At 41.5% G+C, this 27293-nt stretch overlaps 1 protein-coding gene across 2 annotated transcripts in view; it reads left to right on the top strand.

Annotated features, from left to right (window-relative positions):
* Positions 1-27293, top strand: part of MOB2 (MOB kinase activator 2) — a 127672-nt gene that overhangs the window by 45586 nt on the left and 54793 nt on the right. Inside the window, exon 1 of one of the 2 annotated variants that reach the window (XM_077321477.1) lies at positions 11343-11502. The exons of the other annotated variant lie outside the window; for it this stretch is intronic. Within the exon in view, the coding sequence (XP_077177592.1) occupies positions 11465-11502 (38 nt within the window). The 5' untranslated portion in view covers positions 11343-11464. Of the gene's footprint in view, positions 1-11342; positions 11503-27293 lie in introns of those variants that run through there. 2 annotated transcript variants of the gene reach the window in all.

Genomic DNA, 27293 nt, shown 5'->3' with positions numbered 1-27293 from the left:
CTGACTATTCAGTCTGTATGCAGAACATTTCAGGAAAGCTGGCTTACATTTATTATTATTGTTGTTACTGTTATAATTTTTATTATTAAATTTATAGCCCACCTTCCTTCTGGGACTCAAGGCGGGGTTACAACAAAGTAAAAAATCCTGATAAAAACCCCACCCTAAAGCAACATTATTGACGCAAACAATGTTGACCTCCCACAGTCATCTAACAAGGGGGTGTGCTAGGTTTCATAGTGAAGCCTGAGTGGGGCCTATTGATCTTATTAACCCGGCCTCAGCCTGGCAGAAAAGCCTTGTTTTACAGGCCCTGCGGAACTTAGCCACCTCTGTCAGGGCCCTCAGCTCTCCTGGGAGCTCATTCCAAAAGGTCAGGGCCGGGCCAGGACAGGACCAAAAAGGCCCTAGTCCGGGTCAAAGCCAGGTGTATCTCTCTGGAGTCAGGGACCACCAACAGATTAGTACACACAGAGCAGAGTGCCCTGTGGAGGGCATAAGCAAATAAGCGGTCCCTCAGATAGGTTGAGATCAAGCCACAGATGACCTTAAAGGTCAAAATCAGAACCTTGAACTTGATCTGGGCCAGGACTGGCAACCAGTGTAGCTGCCTCAGTACTGGCTGGATATGGGTCCTCCATGAGGAGCCAGTGAGGACCCTAGCAGCTGCATTTTGCACCAGCTGGAGTTTCCAGGTCAAGGACAAGGGTAGGCCAGTGATAGAAGTCCAGTCTAGAGGAGACATCACATGGATCACTGAGCTTGGGCAGTTCGATGGCAGGTAGGGCGCTAGTAGCTTTGCTTGGCAAAGATGATAAAATGCCATGTGTGCTGTGGGCGGCATGTTAAGTTGGGCCCCCATAAAGGCAGAGGGAAACTCACATCCTGTCCTGACCCTCTTATGCTCAGCCACAGGACCTTCATCTTGGAGGGGTTGAGTTTTAGGTGACTCTGCTCTAACCATCCAGCAGTGGCTTCCAAACTACTAGCAAATGTGTCTGGGTGGCCGTCCATGAGAAGATAGAGCTGGGTGTCATCTGTATATTAATGGCAATCCAGCTCATAACTCTGGACTAGCTGTCTTAGAGGGCACATCAACATGTTAAATAGCATGGGGGATAGCACCGCCTCCTGTGGTACCCCACAAGGGAGTCCATAAGGGTGTGATAACATCTCCCCCACTGCAAGTCTTGGTGCCCGGTCCCAGAAAAAGGAACAGAGGTATTGAAAGGCTGTTGCTCAAATTCCTGCCCCAGCATGGTTGTGGGCCAGTAGCTCAAATGCTGCCCACAGATGGAGCAACACAAGTACTGCCAGGCTGCCCCATACTTTGTTTGCATTGTGAGAACATAGGAGCCTTTGGAAAAGACAATAATCCCAGGAAATATTGAAGAGGAAGACCCAACATGAGACGGATTGATTTAGTGGTGTTTTACTTCTGGTACCTCAGCCTGCTCTTTTAAGCACAAAGGAATTCCAACATTGCATTTCTGATGCCAAGTAATTCAGAGTATCAACTCAGTGGCTGCATATTTGTGTTCCATATTTGATGTATGCCTTTAGCAGGCCCTGAAGACTTAATTAAGTGGCTCACAGGCTGTTTGAATTTAGTGGATGAATTTTTGTAGGGATATTTTAAAAATTCCCACCAAGATAATTTTTGTATGTATATTCTTAGGCATACAGAGTAATGGGAATTCGTTGGTCCAGAGAAGAAGCAAGAGAGAGACATATATAAGTTTGTGAACTGCTCTCTGTTGGTTACATTGTTCACTTCCATACATCAGTGTCTGGTAGACAGAGCAAGAATGCCGAGACAATCTAAATCATAGAGGGCACCAAGACAGTTACAGAGGACAGTTGTCTGGGAGAGACTGTTTTCTTAGTTGGCAAAAGATAGTTACTTTATTTGACCAAGCATTAAAATAGCTGCACTGAAACAGAAGTCCACTTGCTTCCAGAGGGTAACCAGTTGTAAACCGCTAACTGCAGGCTAGCTCTCCGATGGGAAGATATTTTACATCAAGCCAGAACAAAATAATGAAGAGTTAGCTTTAGTCTCTCATTTGCTCCTTTAAACCCCATTTCCTATGGAACTCAGTAGAACAGAGACAGCATTTTTGTAGGCAACTTACCATTGTTTAGTCTTTATCAAAGCTGAATGGACTGCTTCTCAAGTAGGTGTAAAAGTTCAGACGTACTCTTAAGAAGCACACCCTTGTCTAAAGACCTATAAATATAATGTGGAAATTCAATAACAACTATTCTGACTTGCCCTATCAAATCTCTCTGATAATACATTCTAGTTTTCCAGACTAAATTTTCTATTTTTTTCCATATTACTGATGTACGATGTGCGTAAAGTATGGAGCCCTTAAAAAACTTGTGAGCCATGCCCATGAGCCTGCAGTTTGGCCTCCAAGGATGCTAAAAGCTGATACTGTTGCTGTCAGTGTAGTCCTAGGCAGAGTTCTTAAGGGGAATGAATGCATGTTCATTGTATACATTGATCTACAGTTCCTTGTGGGACAATGATGTTGTGGGACTTGTGGGACAATGATGTTGACTAATGATGCCAGTGCTTTGTAGTAATGGAAAGCATGAATAAGTCTAGGAATAAGCCTTTCACCTTGGCTAATTGGGTAGTTGATTGTTTTATAGTTTGGATTATTAAATACAGTATTTGCTGGCATATAAGACTACCTTTTCCCCCTGAAAAACATGCCTCTAAGTGGGGGGGGGTCGTCTTATACGCCGGGTGCACTTCAGTTGGGATAGACATAGCTGCCCATAGTGGCCCATAGTACTGTATTTTGAGTGGAAATGTTGGGGGGGTTGTCTTATACGCCCAGTCGTCTTATACGCCGGCAAATACGGTATGTAAATAATATCAGTGGGCAGCATAGGACTCTGAATATTTTGAAGTCCGGAGATTGCTGTGATATATATGATTAACTTTACTTGACTTCAGCATGGCCTCATCATTCATTGGTAGAGGTATAAATTAATTGTCTTTCCCCTGTTCAAATAAAAACACTGTTTTGAGCAGCAAGGAAATGGTTTGTGCTGTAGGAAAAAAAATATTTTGAACTCTGTGGCCTTAGCTTTTGTTATGAGGGAACAATAGGGAGGAGGACCACAACATTCTGTGACATTCAGCCATTTGAATTCAAAGGTAATGGTGTACAGCAGAATTAATGGGTGTAATCTGAGACTATTCAATGAGTAAATATGAGAAGAATTCTTGGTGATGCATGTCTGGAGAGTTTGCAATAGTATAAAAAGATCTTATCTCCTAAGACACGAAGGTGATACTAACACATAAAACTTTTTTCAGTCATCCTTCCACTTATGTAACCCAACTTTGTAATGTTGTACAACCTAACTTTATAATGGTTTGGGTAATGATTTAGTCACATTGGACGTACTTCTAGCTATTGTCAGTCTAAGATCTTTGCCAGATTCCTGGAAAATAGATTCCTGTGAATCTCCTGAATTAGAAGAGACTGATGGATGGAAGGGAATGTGGCAAATATCCATGCTTCTTCTGGCAATAGTTGAGATTCAGCCTATTTTGTCTGACAAAATATGCCGTCTTGCTCAGTAGTGATCAATCTTCCCCTCCCTCCCCTTTGTGTGGAAGTATTATGATTTCTGTTGTTGTTGTTGCTCAGCATGGTGGAATATAAATAACCACATTTTTTTGTTTACCTAGGTTTCTTCAGTGGGCCTACAAAAATAGGGTCTAGGAAAAGAAATAAATAAAAAGTTTGGGTTAGGCAAGCTGGAAGTTTTTTGAATGAGAAACACATTAGCAATGCAGGGAAGCTTTTTCTATACCAAGTTTGTCTTTCCCCCTTGAGCAGCTGTATAGAAAAAGCAAATACAGGGAAGCACTATTCAGGATCTCAGTTCCTTTCCCTGAAATCTGCCATTAAGACTGATGATTGTTCCTTCAATATATAGAAAGGAATTCCAAGGGCTGAAAATAAAATAACTGTATTCAGTAGAAGTGGGAAGCGTCAAAACCATAGGGAAAGAATAGTATTGCATCTATTGTTGCAACAAGAATGAGAGCAGCTGCAACCTTGCTATGAAAGATAGTTTTCTGTTCTGTATCTGTTTCCAATTTGTTCAAATCATAAAATTTTCTTAGAAGTGCTTTACATTTACAGTAGCAGTGTTAAGGCCGTTAGACAACATTTCCATGTGTTGTCTACACAGAAGATGTATGTAGGCTTGCAAAATAGATTGATCTCCATGTGAGAGGACAATTGCTTAAGTGTTTTGGTTTCTTCATGGAGATAGCGGAATTCAAAACCTTCCTCCTCCACTGATATTTCTTTCAGCTGCCTCGACTTGGATGAAACTTTCCCAGTCTTAATTGTGTCATCTCATCTGCTAATGGACTAGTCAGATAACTTCTCTACAAAAATTAATCCTTTATTTCTGTGTCTTTATAAATACCTTGCAAAGTGGAGCTCTAACAGATTTTTCATTTAGGAAAATACAAACTTCCAATAAATGACTTGTGACATGAAGGAGAGCAAATACATAAAGTTAAACAGAACAGTTAAAAAGAATCATCTTGTGTTTGGATTTGACATTCCTGGAACGCAAGTAAATCTATTTAGTGTTTTGTTTTCCTGGACTGGCATGGAGAGATTAATAGATTAAAGGTGAAAGAAGAGAAAATCAGACTGGCACAAGAATGGAGGGAGAAAGAAAATTCATGAGGAGGCATAAAGAAATTGTGAAGGGGGAAGTAAAACATCAGATATGTAGGTGAAAAGAGAAGTGAAATGAGCAGGTGGGCTGGTGTGCAGGAAAGGAAAGGAAGGAATATTGAGCAGAGAAGTGGGCATGGGGGAAAATACAAAATACCTGATTGAGGAAGGTAACAATGAAATGTAACAGATTTGTGTGAACTGTTACTGAACAATTTGGTATAGTAAAGTTGTTGGTAACTGTGTTTAATGTTGGTGAGATCTTGCAAGGGGTGTGGTGTCATTATAGAGAAGACATGTGCTAATGACAATGAATGATCTATAAAACCCTTAGTAATCTGTCTTCCTCCACACACTGATTCACCAATGATAGTCTTCTAAAAATCATCTTGAGGCTTTTTGCTATCTGTGTCTTCTTGACACAGTTAACCTATGTGATATTCATTCTGCTACTCTGTTCCTGTTTTCCCTTGAGATCCAGGAGAATGTCTTGCTGGATATTTTCCCACCAGTTTAACAGGGAGGCAAGACTTAAATTCTATTTCCTATCCTACGTTGCAGGAGGCAACCTGCTCTAGTTCTTCCTGCCTCTCAGGGCTGACGAATCTCTCCCATTTCTATTTCCATTTATGTTTAATTCAAAAAGATATCCAGAGCTGTCATGTTCTAGTAAGAATTGACAATGTAGCCATGAAGGCATACTTGAACCACCAGGGAGGATCCAGGTTATTCATACTTCAGGTAGAGGCAAGCAGAATGTTAGAATGGGCAGAAATGCACCTGAAATCTCTAAGAGCAGAACATGTGAAGGGTACACTGGATGTCACGGGAGACTATCTAAGCAGGCAAATGGTGGTAGAGGTGGAATGGCAGTTTTAAAAGGAACTGAGAATGGTCCACAGTCACCCAGCAGACCTCAGTCACCCTGTGAGGGAAGTAGGGCTGAGAGCTCTGAGAGAACTGGGAATGGTCTACAGTCACCCAGCAGACCTCAGGTGTCTTTAAGCAGTTTAAAATCGCCTTCCCTTCCTTTCCCCATAATAGGCTCCCTGTGAGGGAGGCGAGTGTCGGGGCCGGCCCAATCATAGTGCGCTGGCTGCACCCTGATTGGCCCGTATTCCAGGTTCCTCCCACAGGGCGTTTCACAAATATATTGAGGAACCATGGATAAGGATTGACAGTAAAGAGTTTGAAAAAGTATATTTTGCCATGCTTACGGTGTCAGTTCCCTTCTCAGGTAACCTGTATTAATAATTGGTTCACAATTTAAAGTGCTGTGGTGTAGTGGTTAAAGGCTTGAGCTAACATGTGAGAGACCAAAGGTGTTTTGTAGCTTTGTATAGGCAACATGATGGCTATGGTCAGTTAACTGTTCAGGAAACAATCTGTCTAAACTTACATATGCCCCAGGGCGGTCATGAGTAAATCATGCCTCATTTTAAATCAGCTGTAATGTGAACATATGAGCCTCTTTTGACTGCATGCATTCAGTGGGGTTAATCCATCAGTGCCATCCATTACATTCGATCATGCTCAGAATTTACTGGATTGAACTATAATTCACAGGAGGCTGTGGGAGAATATACAATTTACCTCGTAACTCAGATTAATGCAAACATGCTTGGCTGTGGGAATTAGACAAGCAGAATGGGCCAGGTTGGTATACTAGATTGAAGCCTTGTTAGAGAGCTCCCACCGCCCCAGCATGCTTGAGGCTTTTGTGCTTTGTTTGTCTGTCAAGCATTTTAGTTTCAGGTTTACCCGGAGACTGTCCCTGTTCCACTGTGGTTCCTGATGAGGCTCAGTTCAGGTTCGACCCCATGACTGTAACCCTTGACAATACTGATCAGACAATCAGACAACATACAGATCATTTCCTTTCTACATCTTCTCCTCCCTGTTCTGTCTTGGAATGAAAAACTGAAACAACCTCAGTATTATTTCTTCATGAGATTATTTCAGACAGCCTCAAAAGAATGCATTGCCAGTTTACTCTCTTGTGACTTCATCTGTTCCTACTTTCAAACTATTGGCCTGCTGCCTGAAAATAGTGAGAAAATTTAGTTGTAATTTTGTTTGTATGCTTTGTGGTTCCTTAAGCACTAGTATTTTTCTGAAGGGTTTGCTACACTTTAGGGCAACATGAATATCTTCTTCAACAGTCTTTAACTGTCTCGCTGCAGTACTTCTATACTTTCCTTCTTCCTCTTCTAGGTTCTGTCATGGCTATATTTTGCAGCAAATCCTTTTATACCAACTAGGAGAAGTTGGGTGGAGTAAATTGGCAAGCTGCACGACTGTTTCCTGTATCTGGGCAAATGCTGTGCTTGTGCATAATTACCTGATTGTTACTTTTCTGTGACAGGAGGGGGAAATAACTCCAATTAAACTTTCAAGCTTTCGTTTCACTCCTCCTTCTTACACAATTAGAGAAACTGTATAAACTTTTAAAGAAGGTATAATGGCTTCATGGATGTGATATTTGAGAGCTTTGGCCATAATCCAGCAACCAGTTAACTCTGTTTATCCAAACTCTGGATTGTGGCTTTTTCTGATGGCTGCAGTTCATAGATCTCTTAACAGACGTCTGTAGTATTTAATACTAGCTGGTGTACTAAGTGACATTGCTTTTTTTAAAGCTCTGTGGTTGTGGGGGAGGGATTTCTAGTAGCCCTGTTTACATTTTTAGTTATATACTAGTTATATATTAAATTAAACTTCAGACTAAAGTATCTTTCACTCATACTGTATTTTAAAAATAAACTTGCAACCCAAACCTGAAATGTATTATCTTTAGACATACTACAAAGGCACACTCTGGCATTATTTTCTTAGCTTAAGTACTGTTAATTTTATGTCCATAGGGCAATATAACATTGAGCATGCTAGAGGGGGAACCCTTTTAAAGATTAGCTATACCCTCTTTGGGATTTGCATCAACGGACTACTGCCTCCTAATGCACAAATAGCATACATAGTGAAAGGATGTTTCTGTCATGCGAACACTGCCCTTGGCATTATATTAGGCATGTAAAGCCTTCCTGCTTAAACTGAACCTGATGTTCCTTTGACCCCAAGACAAGAGAAAGCGGACTTGAAGACCTCCTAATTATCATCTCCTCATGGTCAGGAAAATAATGGATGGATAGAGGAGGAAGCACCCTGAATCAAGCTCTTCTTGGGGCAAAGCAATGTTTGAACAGTCCTTAAGGTGTAAGTCTTAGTAAATTCCTTCACTTCTTGTTTGAATATTTTTAAAAATTAAATGAAAAAGTATTTTAAATTTCGCAATATATACCAAAATGTAGACATTCATATCAAAAGAAGACATATAACCAACATCCAAACTCCAAGAAAAATACCTCACCAAAAGCTATTTGTAAAACATGTACCAAATCCTCGCTCCAACAAAATGTACATTCATCAAGCATTTAAAAGAAAAAAAAGGAAACCCTCCATGATGACGACTGCTCAACTATCCACACATTATTTACGACCTCTCTCCCTCTACATCAACCTGTTAGGAGTTTCCAAGTAAACTCTTCATTCTGGAAAGTGCCTGATTCCACCTTTCATCTAACTTTCCCATATTTTTATTATTTTGAATGTTAATTAATAAGAAAGTCTCATAGATGTTAGTAAACCAAGTAGCAAAGTCTGGAGAGTTCTTTCCCTTCCAGTATCTGGCAAAATTAACTTGGGATATTGTTTTTGTCTACCATCTCCCCCCCCCCCCCCACACACACACACATACAAAGAAGTACAGTTGACCTGACAGCTTTGGGTTTCCATTTGTGATTGATTGGATTTCTGAAACAGGCACCTGAGCACTCTTATAGCTCAAACTTGCACTTACTTGGTGATTTGTTCTTTGCTGCTGACATTCTGCAATAACTTTGTGGAGGCATAAAATTACATACATATGTGCTGGCATTATTTGTATACTAGGAATGAAATGAAATGAAAAAAGCAGTAATGCATTTCAGCAAGAATACACTTGGAAGTACTAGTAAATGAGTCCTGAGGGAAAGTTCAAATTCATTATAAATACTAGCAGAAAAGCCAATTGTAGAAAAAAAATACAATAGGTGCTAGTCTTCCTAGCAAATGCTGGCAGGGGCTCATGGGAATTGTAGTCCATGGACATCTGGAGGACCACAGGTTGACTACCCCTGGTGTAGAGCACCAGAAGTGTGGAAGGGGCACATTCAGGGCTCAGTTGTCTGCTGATGCAGTAGGGGGCTGTGTTGAACTCCAAAAGTGATGGATGACACACTAGAACAGGGATTTCCAACCGGGGTCCATGGATGCCTGGGGGTCTACAGGAGCTCTGAAGAGAGTCTGAAAGAGCACTAAAGTGACATGGTATGGAGGACAGGCTGTCTTCTCAGCTCCTACTCTTCTTTCCAGCCTACAGAAGGCAGAGCCAAGATAAAGGCAGGGGGGGGGGAGCAAATGGAGGGCTAAGAGTGCAGGTGGTGCTGTCATTTCTTGGCGTATGGCAGGGGATATGGCCAGCTGACATCACTTTCAGATTGAAGGCTGAAAAATTATTTAAGGGGCTTCTCAATGGCCAAAAGTTTGGAAAAGGGTGCACTAGAAATTCTAAATTTGGATGTCCCTTGATCATTGGCCAGAAGGGGCATCAACTCTGGGTTGGGATACAATTTCCTCCCTCCTACTATATCAGAGGGTAAGTTCCAAGTTGGCTGGCTAGTTGGTGGCTTGGGACACATTCAGACCAAACCGGCCAAGGACAATCTTGCTGACTATACCGCCCGCAGAGCACTCTACTCCACCAATACAAACTGGTTGGTGATCCCTGGCCCACAAGATGTATGTTTGGTCTTAACAGGACCAGATCTTTCTCAGTCTTGGCTCCCAGTTTATGTAATGAGCTTCTGGAAGAGCTATGGGCACTGAAGGAGCTTGCTTAGTTCTGAAGGATCTGCAAAATGGAGCTGTTCTACCAGGCTTTTGGTTGGGACCAGTGAATAATATAATGAATGGCCCCCTCCTACTGGAACTCTTCCTCCCCGGGAATGGGAGAAGTGAACCAGAAGGCAAGATTTATAGAGATTGGTACTATAGCGGGAATGATTACTTAAATCCTATTTTAATGGTTTAAAATTATTTATTATGGAATATAAATGGTGTAAACAGTATAAATCAAAGCATAAATATAAATAAATTAATAAGCATAAATTATCCAGCAGTTATATGTACAGTATTTGCTGGCGTATAAGACTACTTCCCCTCCCCTGAAAAACATGCCTCCAAGTGGGGGGGGGGGGTCGGCCCATACGCCGGGTGCTCTTCAGTTGGGATAGACATAGCTGCCCATAGTGGCCTCCTGATGCCCGCCCACCTCATTCTACATTCCATCCAGTATCGCGCGGTATCCAGCATGGCCGCAGCGGTTCATCAGCGAGCCTGCGGCAAGCATCAGCAGCGAGACAGGGGTGCCAGCCTTTTCAGCGTGACCAGCCCGTTCTGCTCTGCGGGAAGCAGCGGCGCTCTGGCCTGCCTCTTGTCTATGCAGAGCTCGCACATGCGCACTTGCACACTAGTGCCAGTCACAGGGAGATGCAGGGGCGGGCCGGAGGCACTGCAGTTGCGCTGCTGCCGTACAATGGTAACAATGACAGGTACTGTAATGTAATGTAACAAACTCTATATTTTGAGTGGAAGTGTTGGGAGTCGTCTTATACGCCCAGTCGTCTTATACACCAGCAAATACGGTAGACCAACCAATCCACATAGTCGATCATCACACATTACCACCTGCATGTATCATCCTTTATCCTGTTGTAAAAATGCTTTCTTGGGGGCAGAATGTTAACATATTTATCTTTTTGTAGTGTAAAGCAACTTCCATTCCATGGAGCAGCATAGTTATTAAAGCTCCATCTGTGTGTATGTGTGTGTATCGAAAATAATCACACATATATAGTTACAATGCATGTTCCCCAAACAGTGGATCAGCCACATAATGTTCAGCAGTCATAGAGGAGAGGGCCATACAGGAAGAGAAGCAAAGTAGCCTTATCACAGACACTGCAATCCAGTGATTTATGCAGGGCTGTTTGTCCAGGATGGGCTGTTGAAAGCTCCCTTCTTCACTCAGTCTCTCTTTTTGTGTGCGACATGGGAGCAGGCTGCGTTAGCTTAATTACAAACAAGATCTTGATGCTTTATGACTCTCTCTTATCCTAGTCTCTCTTGCTTGACCATCTTCAGCTTCAACATTAAAAAATCTGGATGTCAGCTACTCTGCTTTGTTTTCTTGAGGCGGTCATGAATACTTGAGGAATAAGTCACACAGCAGGCTACAAAGAAGAAAGAAGCTCTGAAGTAGCTTGCAAACTAATTAGAAGAGGAGGTGGAACACCCAACTTTGGTTCTTGAAACCTTGGGATAGAATATGAACATGTTAATCTCTTCCGTGCCCCCTACTTCAGTTGCTGATCTCTGCTGCTTTGGGGAAAAGGTTTATAGACTTTGTTTGAAAAGAGGTGGAGAATTTTACATCCTTGGGCTCTTGTTTTGCCTGTGGCAATTTCCTTTTGTACTTCCTGCTAACTGGCAATTTCAGATTGTTCCCACTGATGACTGTAAAACAGGAAAGAGATTCCCTGACTTAATTCCTTTCTGACAAACAGGTGGCTTGTGCTGTCATTAAAGCAGAACAATCTTATTTCATTCTGGATTTTTTCTTAAATTTTTTATCTCCAAGCATGAGGCTCAAGCGGAATGGATCTTATACATTGAACAGGTAAGGAAAGACAATTTGGGGGGGAGGGTTCTTTTTTTTAACACTATGAAAAATGCTTCTACAATTGGAGAATAAAGCTGCTTGCTTGGATATTTAGGCAAATGGGGAGAGTTGTTCTAATTGCAATAATAGTTTCCAGTCTTCTGTGTTTGTATTACTGCTGCTATGAATAATGCCTATTAATACAATGCATGTATTTTTTTTTAGTAAAAATATTCCCAGGCAGGTTAATATAGCATGTGTTATGTTTTGTGAACTGCTTTATAGTCTTTGGATACCTCAAGAATACCATATTAGACAGATTCTTCCTTTTGCAATTTTAGAGAAAGAAACTGAGATTAATAAATGGCAAGTGGCTTGTCTGTCAATTCATGCCACCTGTGTACATTCTGTGGACCACATTATCTATTGCGTATAGAAGAATGACAAAGTTTTGATAGACAGATTCTAATACAAAGCTTGAAGTTTCTGCTCCATACAAACTGTCTCAAATTTTTTTCTTAACTCCAGGAGTATAAACTCAGTTTATACACTGACCCATCATATGGATGATTATAGTATATTCAGTAATGTCAAAATTATGAGGTGTGTTAGCATATGGCCAGCTTTAATTGCTTTAGGTAATATTTCTATGTGGTAGGACATCCTGTAGCTTGTACAATTTTGTACAAGTAATAACTTGACATGTAGAATAGACCACTTTCTGTAGCCATCTGAATGGGACATAAAGGCACTAATAGTTTTCATTTTCAGGCGTTGTAACTCGTTATATTCTAATACTAAATATATTTGTATATAAGTGAACACTGTTATGCATTTAAAGCATTTATATCCTACCATTCTTACTGTAATGCCCCCAATTGCTTATAAATTCTAAAATCAGTTAAAGTAGAAAGGATTTAAATAAGAACTTACTTCAAGATGAAAAAAACTCACATCTGTGAATAGCCCATACTACTTTTCTTCCTCTTTGCAGTGTAGTTGGAAAACCACAAAAATGACACTTTTTATTTATTTTTATTTAATATCCTGCCGCTCACTTAACATAATTAAAATACAATATAATATTATGATAAAAACAATTTAAATGTCATTAAAATAGTAAATATCCAGTAATGGTAGGACTAGCAAGATTATAGCATATTTACACCCTATTGGCCCCAAGTGTGAGTACAGCCAAGTTGACCCAAGGAGTAGTTAGCGATGCCACAATGGGAAGTGTGTGTGTGTAGGGGGAGACCTGTCAATATCTGCCATACAGTAGCATGCAGCGGTTGCATTGGCCTCAATCAGAGTCTTGGCAGAAGAGCTCTGTTTCACAGACCCTGTGGAACTGCTGGAGTTACAGCAGGGCTCTTATCTCACTTGGGAACTCTGATAAGGCCCAGGCCCCAGTTGAGGGTAGCTGCACTTCTTTGGAGCCGGGGATCACCAGCCTGTTGGTGTTGGCTGAGCATAAATCTCTTTGGGGGTATATTCAGGTGGTCCCTAAAATATGCTGGGCTAGGATTGCGTATAGCCTTAAAGGTTAATACCACTGCCTTAAATCTGGTCTGGAATTCAACTGGAAGACAATGCAGCTGCCAGAGAATCAGTGTCATATGTGTCCTCCATGATATTTGAGTAGGGATCCAGGCAGCCGCATTTTGGACCAGTTGCAGTTTCCAGAGCATGGACAGAGTGAATTACAGTAATCCAGCCTAGAAGTGACTGTTGCATGGATCACAGTGGCCAGGTGGTTGGGGGCCAGGTAGGGTGCTAGTAGCTTAGTTTGGTGAAGATGGTAAAATGTCAGCTGAGCTACTTTTGTGACCTGAACGTCTGTAGATAGGGAGGCATCAATGATCACTCCCAAATTCCTGGCCAATTGGGCAGCTAAAAGCTGGACACTACCCAGGGTGGGAAGGTGCACTTCCTAATCTGGCCCTTTCTCACACAGGTGACTCTGCTGTAATTACTCCATCATGACCTCCAGGCATCTGGCCAAAGAATTGGGAGGGGCATACTGGCTGTCCATCCATCAGGAGATAGAGCTGTCATCCAAAGCTACACCAACTTTGCGAAGGGTGCATAAAGATGTTAAACAGTGTTGGGGAGAGAATCGCACCTTGCAGTACCACACATTGGAGTTGGTGCCGGTTTGATTGATTCTCCCCAATGGGAGATTATTGATCAGTTTAATTAATAGTCTACCTTTCTCCCCAGTGGGAACACAAAATGGCTTACAGTGTTCTCTTCTACTCCATTTTATCCCATAACTAACCTGTGAGGTAGATTAGGCAGAGTGTACGTGACTGGGCCAAGGTAACCCAGCAAGCTTCTGTGACATACCTCCAGGATCCTAGTTTGCATTAGCCAGTATATCACAGACTTTCTTGTTGGTTGGTGGAGTCATCTTCCTGTCCCTTAGGTAATCTTGTTGCTACTGTTACCTCATTCTCTTTGGGTTTGTGCTACTGATTACAGTGAAATGTTCAAGGTGATCTTTTAAATCTGCAGCAGTCTTAAACAGAGTTACACTCTCCTAAACCTCATTGTGTAGATGGCACTGTACATTGTATATTACAATCCAGATGTTCAAGGTTGGCCTGTTCCCTATGATGGATGAAATATATGAAAAATGATGTGCAAAGCCTGTTTACGTTGCATATATGTATGTTAGCAGTGGTCCTGGAAGTTGCATTTAGAGACTCGGCAATGGAGGCAATATTTAGATAGGCTGAGTTTTGTGTATCCATTAAAAATAAAACTTTGTAGTTTCCCCTTAAGATTTCATTAGATTGAATCTCTTGGAGAATTCCCACAGATTGCAAGAAGGTGGTGATGATTGTTTCTCTCTTCCCCAGGTATTATTTTATTTATTTATTTTTGCATTTATACCCACCCTTTCCCAGAGGGCAGCTTCCAAAAGAATTAAATACAGAAGGATTAAAATTAAATATTTTAATTAAAAAAAATTAATTGATTTTAAATAGTCTAAACCGGTTCCTTCTAGGTGAGTGCCTTCCCTTAGGCTGTTCCCAGGGATCCCTTTCCTCTGTAAATTTAAGTGGACATTTCTGGTTAAGGCAAGAGGGAGGAGGTAATAAAGTTGTACTGTGCTGATAGAAAATGGGATTCTGTCCCCCCACCCCCCACCCCTTTCAAAACAGTTAGTTTCTATAGTACTGACCTGGATCCACAAAGTTTCCAGCTGACAGAAAGGATTTCTGTGTGGGCAGTGATTTGATTCTGGACCACCACCCGTGATTACATGAATGTAAATCAGGTGACATAGCCTCTGACTCAGATATTTATGCTTCGATAAATGTGTTAACCTTTAAGGTGCTAAAAGAATCTTTTCTCATGTAACACTATTACCAATGACTGACCTCCACTTGTGCTAAGGAATGTGGTGAATATTTGGTACTGCCAGATTTCCCAGTGCTTGGGTACTCAACTGGTCCTATCTAGGTATGGATTTTGAAATAAACAGCTCTTGTGGGAAAATATCTGTATATTCCTAATTTATGCAATCACAGGCTCATAATATACTAATGAAGAATAGGTCAAATGGATTTGACATTTGTTATGCATTTCATACACCATATGTATATACACCAATATATATTGAAAGCTAAAGAAATAGACATTCCAGGCACAAGCATTCAATTTAGGCTTAACCATTTTAGTAGTTGTAAAACAGGGAACTGTGTTTATTTGTGGGTATGCAAGTGCTACATGATGTATGTGGGTAAAACAACACACCCTGTGAGATTAAGAATTGAGGAACGTAGAAGAAAACTGAGGAACAAATATGGGGAAATACCTGTTCAGAACTGAATATTTATTGTGTCGGAAATAGTAAGATCAAAACTATATGAAAAAGTAGATATAGACAAAGTTCTGCTAAGAAAGGAGACTGAGTATATATTTTGTTTCAATACTTTAACACCAGCAGGGCTGTATAGTGAAATGGAATATGGGTTCTTATTTTATTTTATTAATTTTATTATTTATTTATGTTTGTTTATATACTTGAATTTGTTAGCAGTCACTCCCAGCCAGCTGGCTCAAGATGGTTTACATCTTGTAAATCAGTAGGAAAACTCTGACTGTACTACCACATATGTCCTTTGCCATTAGTCATAGATTGACTGTCCGTATGGCTGAAACTACTGCCACCAATCGCCAAAAGTAGAAACAAAAACAAGGCAAAAAATTTAGTGGCACCTACAGCAGTGGTATTGGCTTATGGGACACCCTGCTCTACCAATCGCAGCTAAAGGATAAAAAGAAGAAAATAAGTCCTAGATCAGCAATAGTATTTTATGCAGCAGTACAGCAAGGTATGAAAGAAAAAAACCTTTGTCTTTTACATTTGTGTTGAAAATGCAGACCTATTAGGACTACATATGTTCCCCCTACTTATGAGTCGCAGATTAGCAACATTATTTCGTACAGCCCGTTAGTAATGCCTTGGGAGAAATAAATAAAGTCTTGTCTTTTACATACAACTCAGAGGTGCGCTAAGCAATTCCTAGATTGTATTTGGATTGTTTTTTTCTCTCGTGGTTATATATGAGATTTAGTAATAGAGAACTCTGTTTAAGTAGGCTTTTTTGTTATTTATATACACATATGTACTTCTGAAGAAAGGATTGTAAAACATCCTGAAAATAGTATCTAGCTGACGAGCTATTCAAGTATTCTGTTATTATTTTGAGAAATATAAATATCTATATTATTATTTCAACAAGAATATTTCATTACCACTTCAAGAATTTGTGATCTTAATCAAAATACCTATATTGGATATTTTTCTGCCTCAGACGGGATTGTTTTTTCATGTGTCCAACTTTTTCCAGTGTAACCTCCTAGTGGGGCCTGGATATTTCCCAGAATTACAGCTCATCTCCAGACTATAAAGATGAACTCCTCAGGTGAAAATGGCTGCTTTGGAAGGGGGAGTCTGAAGCATTGTACCCCACTGAGGTTTAGGGATGCCAGCTTCCAAGTGGGATCTGAGAATCTCCTGGAATTACGGCACATCTCCTGGCAGCAGAAATCAGTTCCCCTGGAGAAAATGGCTGTTTTGGCGGCTGGGGTCTAGGGCATTGTATCCTTTTGAGAATCCACTCCCAAATCTCCTGGAATCTCCATCAAGTGTTAGTGACCCCAGCCTGGTTGACCTTTGACAGGTGCAGGGTCAGGAACTGAGCATCCTGCATGGCTGAAGGCAAGCCTGCCCCTCCTTCCCCCATTGTTCACTCCCCCTTGTTGGAGATCTATCTTTTTGCCTTCCCATCATCATTTTGCCCCCCCCCTTTCTCTCGGCATGAAAAGGTATGCAAAGCTCTGGATGAGGAAAGGAAGGGGGGTGTTGAAAGAGAAGTGAAAAGGGGCTTTTCTTCAGTCTTCCTGTAAGAGACAGTCTGAAGGGGAAAGCTCTCTCCCTCACAAGTGCCCTTTTAAATGGAAAAGGGCACTTGTGCATGCCCAAAGACACCTCTGCATCACTCTCAGCACAGTGGAGCTGATGGCTGCCCATCAGTGTGACAGGCACATGGAGAAACATGCTCCTCACCTCAGTCAGTTGCTAGAGGCTTTCACCAAAGCAGACCTGAAGAGAAGAAGGGGTGCAGAATCTAGAGCAAGAGCCATGATTGGCCGTGAGTGGGGGATATTCCACCAATAGGAAAAAGGCAGGTTGTTTTTGTTAGTGGTTGCTGGGCAGACCCCCTCGGACTGCCTTTTTCCTATTGGTGGAATATCCCTCACCCAGAGCCACTTGCCTCCTTTAATTAGTGAGTTGTTACCATCATAGCTTGCATTGTATATGTGTGATGATGATGCATTCATTTTTTGTTTGAATTTATTCAAGGGTATACTAAGGCAGATACTTTCAAACTGCTTTAATGCAAATATTGAGATGCATCACGGTTATACTTTGGAATAGCTGGGCAATTTACTAAAGTATTAAGTGTTACACAAATGTTTTCAGATTGGCATCATGCTCCTATTAGGTATGTTCTGTTGCTATTAGATAATTAGTTGAATTAGAACCATAGGTGTAATTGGTCAAATTCCCAAGTGAGTAGACATTCTTGCACCTACTCTGGTTTTAGTTTCGCTGGTGTAGAGAGACACAGTACTGTGGAATCCAGGGAGTCTATGAGAATAGTTCAGAGACTGAAAGAAAGACCCATTTGTAGCTAAAAGTGTTGCTAGTTTCCCTGCTCACATTTCACTCACGTGATGTATTTGTTGTCTGAAAGATCATAAAAACCTTTCCTACCCAGTTTCTCGGAAGATATTCTTACTACTTTTCACTTGCAATCAGATAAGTGGCTATGTACAAGCTTGCCTTTTTTGTGCCGTTACATTTTTCAAGGATGAAGTTAGAACTTTACTCTTTTTCTTAGGCATTGCTTTAGACTTCAGCTGCGCTGTTAATCTGCACCTGCATTCCTGTATTCCTTTGCACTGCAGTTTTCTTCTATGTACTGGAGGTCATTAATTACCACAACTTGCTTAGTCTTTTGTTTATTGTCAGTGAATAATGCCTCTGTGCATAAACCTGGGTGTAATTTTCTTAGCTTTCAGTTCTTCTTCATCATGAATGGCTGCTGGTCAACATCATTCTGTATATACTACATGCCTGGCTAATAGCCTGACTGTTTTTTCCATGTACTTCATTTCTTGGTATATATACATTCTCTTGGTTTTTGAGAAATAATGGTGGAGTTGTGTTCTGGGAAGAATAACTATTGTAGCAGAGCCCGTGTGGTGGTGAGCAATGTGAAATGGTGATGGTATGAGTGCAGTTACTTGTTTGGCTTAATGCATTCCTCACAGTAGCAGACTTCTTTAGTATAACATACTGTGTAGATTGGGGACTAATATGTTAGGACAACTGGGTCTCTGGTATATTGGAAAATGTGGGTTATTTCCAGGTAGTTGAAACGCCACTAGGGTTTAAATCAGATTTCTCAACCAAGGTTTCATGAAACCCTGGGGTTTCTTGACAGCTGTGGAAAGGTTTCCTGAATGCATAGGAATTAATTATTTTTAAATATATTTTTTAAATTTATTAAACATTTTTGAGCGACATGACATATGGTCATGTTGACCCACTTTTTACAGAATGACCAGTAATTGGCCTGGAGGGGGTGAGAAGGGGAGGGGCCCTGCAAAGGTGTGTTCACAGCTTTGCTTCCCAACAATATTCTGCATGATCACGTAACTTCTAGGGTTTCTTGAAGCCTGAAGAATGTTTCAGGGTTTTCTCAGTGGTAAAACAGTTGAGAAAGGCCAGTTAAAATATAAATGTGAGTAAGTAGGCTGGTAGGTTTTCTGAATTATTGAATAGACTGGGATAATATTGTGTTGGGGTGGGGGAGAGTGTTTTACATTAATGCCACAAATTCGTTACTATAATAATGCAGCAAAATATATTTTAGCTGTAGTTATATCTTACTGAGAAGTGAGAACATACAAAGAAAATGTAGAGAGGGAAGAAAAAAGCAAAGGGCTTTGTTCTCCCTGCCCCCACCCCAACTGATAATTGAAGGCAAAGATTGGACTGAAACCAAACTTTGTCTCAGACTAGTTCTCCATCTCATTATTCTCAAAATATCAGCTGTCCTGTGCAGGTTTGGATGGTGGAGCACTGAGGGTAGAACAGGAGGTAATTCAACTTTGCTAACTTTGGGAAGTTTTACTGTGTTCTGAATGATAGAGGCAGGGTGGATATTTATCTTCAGAAACAAGTAAATAAAACCAGCTGCCTTCTGAAGATAGAGAGTGAGGCAGCTAGGCTCACTTCCCTGAGGAGGTTGTTCCATAATCCTGGAATGCCACTGAAAAGGTCCTGACTCATCAGGAGAGCCTCTTCTGTGCTCTTAATTCCTAGGCAGGAACATATGGGAGAAGACATTCCTTCAGATACCTTGTTCTGAAGACATATAGGGGATGATAGGAAAGGCACTTATGTAATTTTACATTAGCTGCAATTAGCTTGGGTATGGAGCCTTATACCTGATTTCAGGTGGAATTTTGTTGCTTTATTGTAATGCTAGGTTTTCGTTAAGTTGCTTTAAATATTTTGTTTCAATTGTATCTTATTTCGTAGGTTACCTTGGGCCATTTCCTTGGAGAGGTGACAGTTTGCTAAATGAATGCATAATACAAATATTGTGAACTTTGGAAGCTACTTCTTGTATTCTCTTCCTGTGCAGACTGGGCTTTGGCATGGATTATAAATGATTCTTGACTGATTTTGGATCTAGGATAAATAAACTCTACAAGGAAGTATCTAGAGTATTTGACGATATGAAACTTCAAGCAAATGGCAACTTTGGGGGGTAAAGAGATCAAAGATATTTTTTCCATTGTTTAATATCTATATAAAAATTTAAAAATTGTAATTATAAAAAGAACTCTGCAAGGAAGCATTTACATTCTAAATCCATTGTCCCTAACTTTAAAAATTATGTTTATATAGCATCGATATTTGAAAGTTTATATTGGATGTTTAAAATGTAGGTGCAGGCTGAGCAGGTGAATGGAACACTTTTCAGGATGACTCCAATAATTGCCAAGTAATAGAAAATCTGTTTATTGCCCTCCTATGATTTAAAACTTTCCAGGCCAGCTTTTAAAATGCAAATTTTATTTTAATACCCAGAGACAGTGGACCAAATTTGAAATCCATAGTAATAAACTGATTTCAGCATTATCTCACAGATTGACAATCTGCGTCAAACCATGTCTCAGTAGTAATGCCAGAGGGCATCCCCTGGTAACCAAACACACATTGCTAATTAATTAGTCTTTTGAATTCAATTTTTCACTTTTTCAAATGGAATTATAGCCATAGACATACATACATGCTTATATATGCAAATATATGTTTACATACAAACATAATCTTAATTAGATTTATTATAACCCGCTGCTCTTGTAAAACATCTCAGGGCAGGTTACAGAATAAAATTTCACATCAAATAAAAACATTAACAGTACAAGATAGCTACTCTGGCAGCACAAAAAATCAAACTTATCCTGCATCCCCCTCCCCTGTCTCAACGCTTCAGGGCGTAGATTTCCAGGGGTGCCACTATCATTCTAATCTGAGGAAGGGGCCTATTAGATCTTCCACGTCCCACCCTTGACCAAAGACCTGGTGGAAGAGCTCAGTTTTACAGGCCCTGTGGAACCGCGAAAGCTCCTGCAGGGCTCCTAGCTTCTCTAGGAGCCCATTCCACCAGGTCGGGGTCAAAATCCTAAAGGCCCTGAACCTGGTTGAGGCCAGGTGAACTTCTTGGAGCCCGGTACCACCAACAAATTAGTACCCGCAGAGCACAAAGCCTTGCGGAGATCATAAGGTGATAGGTAGCCCCTCAGATATGTGCATCTCAGGCCGCAAAGAGCTTTAAAGGTCAACACCAGAACGTTGAACTTGATCCATTCTGCAACTGGCAACAAATTCAGCTGCCTCAGCACCAGCTGGGTGTGGGCCCTCCGCGATATTCCTGTGTGTGCAGCTGGTACAAAATGCTGCTGCATTTTGTACCAGCTGCATTGAGTTACAGAAGTCAGTTCTGGAAGTGACCATCACATAGATCACTGTGGCCAAGTTATCTGGGAACAGATATTGCACTAGTAGCATTGCCTGGCAAAGATGGAAGAATGCCAGGCACACTACTCTTGTGACCTGTGCCTCCCTAGTAAGGGAGGCATCAAGGAGCACTCCCAGATTCCTAGCACAGGCCGAGATGTTAATATGCACCCCAGCTAGGTCAAGCAATTGCTCTTCCTGGTCTGTTGCCTTCCTTCCCAGCCACAGGACCTCCATCTTGGAGGGGTTGAGTTTCAGGTGATTCTGCTCTAACCACCCTGCCACGGCTTTGAAACATCTGGTAAATGTATCTGTGGTGGAGTTTGGGCGGCCATCCATGAGGCAATAGAGCTGGGTGTCATCAGTGTATTGATGACAACCCATTCCAAAACTTTGGACCAGCTTGTCCAAAGAGCGCATAAAGATGTTAAAATGTGTGGGGGAGAGGACCACACAGGAGTCGATAGCGGTGTGACATCTGTTCCCTCACTGCAACACTTTGAGTCCAGTTCTGTAGGAAGGAGAGCAGCCACTGAATGGCAGTCCCAGAAATCCCATTTCTGGCGAGACAGTGGGCCAAGAGCTCGTAGTCAACCGCATCAAATGCAGCTGACAGATCTAACATTAAAGGAATGGCCAAACCATCCCTATCCAGTTGGTGCTGCTGGAGATCATCCACTAGCACCGTCTCCACCCCATGGCTAGGACAGAAGCCTGAATGGTATGGGTGGAGTGCCAAAGTTTCCTCCAAGAATGCCATATGTGTGTGTGTGTGTGTGTGTGTGTGTGTGTGTGTATACACACACACACACACACACGCTCCCCACAAAGACCCATTAGATGCGAAGTTTACTTGCCCTGTATCTTAGAATCACAGAATCATAGAGTTGGAAGGGGCCATACAGGCCATCTAGTCCAACCCCCTGCTCTACGCAGGATCAGGCCAGAGCATCCAAAAGCATCCAAGAAAAGTGTGTATCCAACCTTTGCTTGAAGACTGCCAGTGAGGGGGAGCTCACCACCTCCTTAGGCAGCCTATTTCACTGCTGAACTACTCTGACTGTGACAGGACCTGTTGGAGACAAATCCATGCTGACTTCCTTGGATCACCAAATTGTCCTCCAGATGTTTGCAGATCGCTCCCTTTAATATCTGCTCCATTATCTTCCCCACAACAGAGGTCAGTCTCATTGGTCTGTAGTTTCCCGGGTCATCCTTCCTCCCTTTTTTGAAGATCGGAATAACGTTTGCTCTCTTCCAGTCCTCTGTATCAATTCAAGTAAGAACTGTGATGTGTCATGTCAGCATTTCATACTGGATTTAAAGCTTTCAAGAGCCTTTTTGCAGCCTAGCACTTTTGTATGTGCTTCAGGATTCTTTTATAGTGGAAGAAACTGCCATGGAAAAAGGGGCTCAGAAACCAAAGCCTCTGCCAATAAGGAATTTTCCCAAACCTTTCCTCCAATACTGCAGAGGGTAATGTTGAACTTCCAGCTAAAGTAAACAACCTTCTAGAGTTAATGGATTTGACGGAGCATGAATAGGTCTAAAGCCTATTTACAGGGGAACTACAACTTGGAGATATCAAAATATCAGATTGTCTTTCAGTATCCATCACTCTCTGCTTGATTAAAGATTTTGGCCGTTCTCATACCAAGATCTAGAAAGGGTTTTTTGGGGTGGCGTGGGTTTTTTCCCCCCTAGTATCTAATTTTACCATTCTGAGCCAAAATACAAGTGACAATCCATCCTGTGGCTGCAGATGCTGTTTAAGAAGCATTTGTTGTTCTTTAAAAATTACTGCAAGGTCACAGTCTGGAACAAGCATATAGCACGGTAGTCCCAGTTCTTATCCCTCTCTCCCCATTTTTAGGCACAGAAACAGACTGTTTTGGCACTTGAAAAGATGGGGGTGGGGACAAGAATGCAGGAGTCCAGTCCCATTTCTGGGGCTTCTATTGCATGCAGAAACCAACTGATCCAGCAGCTTCCTTTCATGTTAAAAGCCCTATGAGTTGAGGCTGGAGCTCTGGTTAACATCCTGGTTTAGCAATGCTGCTTTAGGCTCTGTGGCTACTGTGCTAACCATCTTGATAAAGGCAAATCATACATTAAGCATACAGAAGTGACATCTGCACAACCAGGAGCACCACAATTAAAACATGTAGAGCATCCCTGGAAGCTACCTGTTTCACTGGACATGCTGCAGCAGGATCTAATTTGGCATCTCAACCCCAGTTGGCTTAACTTGATCACCCGGAGATTGAGAGGACACACTTTCTTCATCCTGGATAAGACACAGAAATGACAGAGTCTACCTGCTTCTTGTCACCAACAGAATAAACAATATACATCCTTTGATTGTTTCAATATTAGGATTCTTACAGGAAGGAGTCAGAATATCAAAGCACCTGCGTTGAAACAAATCATAGAATCATAGAGTTGGAAGAGGCCCTGCTCAGCGCAGGATCAGCCCAAAGCATCCTAAAGCATCCAAGAGAAGTGCGTATCCAACCTTTGCTTGAAGACTGCCAGTGAGGGGGAGTTCACCACCTCCTTAGGCAGCCTATTCCACAGCTGAACTACTCTGACTGTGAAAGTTTTTTTCCTGATATCTAGCCTATATAGTTGTACTAAATAGCAGCCTTAGCTACTGTTCCCTGTATGAGGGGAGTGAGGATTTCTTGGCCCCCACATATGCCCTTCCTGCAAGACGTAGCCTGAAGGAACCCGCCACAGATTCCCTACTCAATGTCTTGACCAAGCCCGCATTCAGATCTCTTAAGGAGATTGTCATCTTGTATGAGAGGAAGGACAGACTAGAAACTGCCATGCTTCGAGTGGTTTATAGGTTATCATTGACAGAATTAAGAAGAAACTCCACTGAGGAATCAGTTTTATAACAGGAGGGTATAATTTTTATTAACCCTTTCATAAATTTCTTGGCAGGCAAGGTGGTTCTCAGGTGCTACCTGTATTCCTAAGGTTAACTTTACCTCCCGTCCTGTTCTAAACAAAAGCACTAGAAAGAAAGATCCTGGCTCACCCTTGATGTCTGAAGGGCCATGAAGATTTATGTACCGTGAATTATGTCTATCAGAATTTCTGACGTGTTATTCATATCCTTCTCTCCTAATAAGAGACAAAGGATGTCTGAGTCGGCCATTAAGTAGCTCCATATGGGCCTGTATTGTCAAGACATACAAAGTGCTAAAAGTACCATTCCTTAAGTCATCAAAGCTCACTCCATTAGGAGTGCTGCCACAGCTTAACGCACTACTCCAACACACAGTTTGTCACACTATCTAAATGTTACTGATTTAAAATCTGGCAGTTTCTAATCCTAGTGTCCATGTTAGTATACTCATCAGGATTTATGCTCATCTGGAGATATTTCTCTTCTCTCTTCCCCTTCTGTGATAAAGGGATTGAAAGCATATACTGAGCCCCTGTCTTCACCAAGTGTTTTATGAAAGTGCATAAAAAGTGCTTTTTACTCTAGGCTTCCCTAAGTGCCCTCCAGCTGTTTAACTTTGGCTTGGAGTGAAAGTAATGATGGGGACATGCTTTCATTTCAAAGCCACTTTCAATCTGGCTGCCTCTGAAGTTTTCTGACATTGCTTGTGTAATGCTTGCTTGTGTAATGTATGATTTGCCTGAATGTTGTTTGCAGAGTGAAGGAATCTTCTGGACCTTAATAGGTAGACTGTTCCCCCAGATGAGGGTCACAGCAGAATGTTTGGATATAGGCAACCACTGATCCCATTCATGTTCAGGATAATACTTTCAGAGGTTGTGGTGCCTATCTATTTATTGAAGGACATCCTAGCAATTCCTTGTGGAGGTTCAAAGGGATCCAACCAGTTTTCAGTAGTGAAAAAGGGAGGAAAGGGATTCCTTTGAGCACCAAAAAGTCTGCAGTTGAGATCTTGGGACCTGCATAGATGAAGTTTTATGGAACTAGGAGGCTTAAAAGTTTTTAATGTTCCATTTCTGATTATGTGATTTTAAATAGGTTGGTTTTCCTGGAAGACTATAATGAACAATGAGAATGGCCATCAATTCAGCTATTTATTTGCTTATCACAGCATTTTAACACATCTAGTCTTGCCAAAGTCTACTTTCCCCCACTTTGGGAGTGATTTTCTACTCCTATCTATTTGCTGTTTCCTTTTTCCCAGACAAGGGAGGAGTTTATATAATTCTTTGTTTTAAAAACAGGAAAATGCTGAAGGCAACAGCCACACATCTTAAGTGAAAATTCTACTTAAAGCCATTTCAGCATATTGCTGGGGATTATTTTATTTTTATGTTCATAGTGAACATTATTCTGATTTTACTTTGAGAATTTAAATTGAAAAAGTGTGTTCTAGCCTTTGCAGATAAGAACTGTATAATATGCACGGTTGATTATACCACACACAAATATCAAAGGTGATATTGTTCGAGTTGTGTTAACTCATGTTTTTTCACCTTTTACTCACTAGTGTCTACAGCTTCATCCTTCCATATATTATTGTGGGAAGAGATATTTTCTTGACAGGGATCATTGAATCATAGAGTTGGAAGGCAATTCCAGAGTCATTTAGTTCAACCCCCTGCACTATGCAGGAACTCACAACTACCTGCCTACCCACCATGACACCAATTTCATGCCCAAGTGATCCCCCTCCCCCCACTAAAAATCTCTGGAACGTAGGTTGTCCTGGAGGAAGTTCATCCCACACTGCCATCCCACACTGGCGATCAGCAATTCCCTGGGTATACAAGGAAGGGCCACAAGAGACAAATACTGGCACATCCCTTCCTGCCCACCCACTCACAATCTGCCTAAGCGGGGTACAGGTTTGCTGGATCGTGGAAATTCGGTTGATGTTGTTTACTTGGATTTTAGTAAAGTTTTGATAAGGTTCCCCATGATGTTCTGATGGATAAATTGAAGGACTGCAATCTGGATTTTCAGATAGTTAGGTGGATAGGGAATTGGTTAGAGAACCACACTCAAAGAGTTGTTGTCAATCAGACTGGAGGGAGGTGAGTAGCGGGGTACCTCAGGGCTTGGTGTTCGGCCTGGTACTTTTTAACATATTTATTAATGATCTAGATGAGGGGTGGTGGAACTACTCATCATTTGCAGATGACACCAAATTGGGAGAACTGGCAAATACTCCGGAAGATAGACACAGAGTTCAACGAGATCTGAACACAATGGGAAAATGGGCAAATGAGAACAAGATGCAATTTAATAAAGATGTGTAAAGTTCTGCATCTGTGTCAGAAAAATGAAAAGCATGCCTCTTGGATGGGGGATAGGCTTCTAGGTAACACTGTGTGTGAACGAGACCTTGGGGTACTTGTGGATTGTAAACTAAACATGAGCAGGCAGTGTGATGTAGCGGTAAAAAAGGTGAATGCCATTTTGGGCTGCATCAACAGGGGCATCACATCAAAATCACAAGATGTCATAGTCCCATTGTATATGGCACTGTTCAGACCACACCTGGAGTACTGTGTGCGGTTCTGGAGGCCTCACTTCAAGAAGGACGTAGATAAAATTGAAAGGGTGCAGAGGAGGGCGACGAAGATGATCTGGGGCCAAGGGACCAAGGCCTATGCGGATAGGTTGAGGGACTTGGGAATGTTCAGCCTGGAGAAAAGGAGGTTGAGAGGGGACATACTCTTTAAGTATTTGAAAGGTTGTCACTTGGAGGAGGGCAGGATGCTGTTTCTGTTGGCTGCAGAGGAAAGGACACGCAGTGATGGGTTTAAACTACAAGTACAACAATATAGGCTAGATATCAGGGGAAAAAAATTCACAGAGTAGTTCAGCAGTGAAATAGGCTGCCTAAGGAGGTGGTGAGCTCCCCCTCACTGGCAGTCTTCAAGCAAAGGTTGGATACACACTTTTCTTGGATGCTTTAGGGTGCTTAGTTCTAATCCTGCGTTGAGCAGGGGGTTGGACTAGATGGCCTGTATGGCCCCCTCCAACTCTATGATTCTAAGTTCATAAAATCAGCATTCCTGTCAGATGACTATCTAGCCTCTGCTTAAAAACTTCCAAAGAAGTAGAACCCACCACCTCTCAAGGAAGCTTGTTCCACTGAGGAACTGTTCTGTGAGGAACTTCTTCTGGATGTTTAGCCAAAAATTATTTTGAATTAATTTTAAGCCTGTTGGTTCTGGTTCTGGG

The sequence above is a fragment of the Paroedura picta genome, chromosome 2 (assembly GCF_049243985.1).
Source record: "Paroedura picta isolate Pp20150507F chromosome 2, Ppicta_v3.0, whole genome shotgun sequence".
Classification (NCBI taxonomy): Eukaryota; Metazoa; Chordata; class Lepidosauria; order Squamata; family Gekkonidae; genus Paroedura; species Paroedura picta.
The sequence above is the reverse complement of the archived record's forward strand: the minus strand, read 5'-3'. Positions and strand labels throughout refer to the sequence as shown.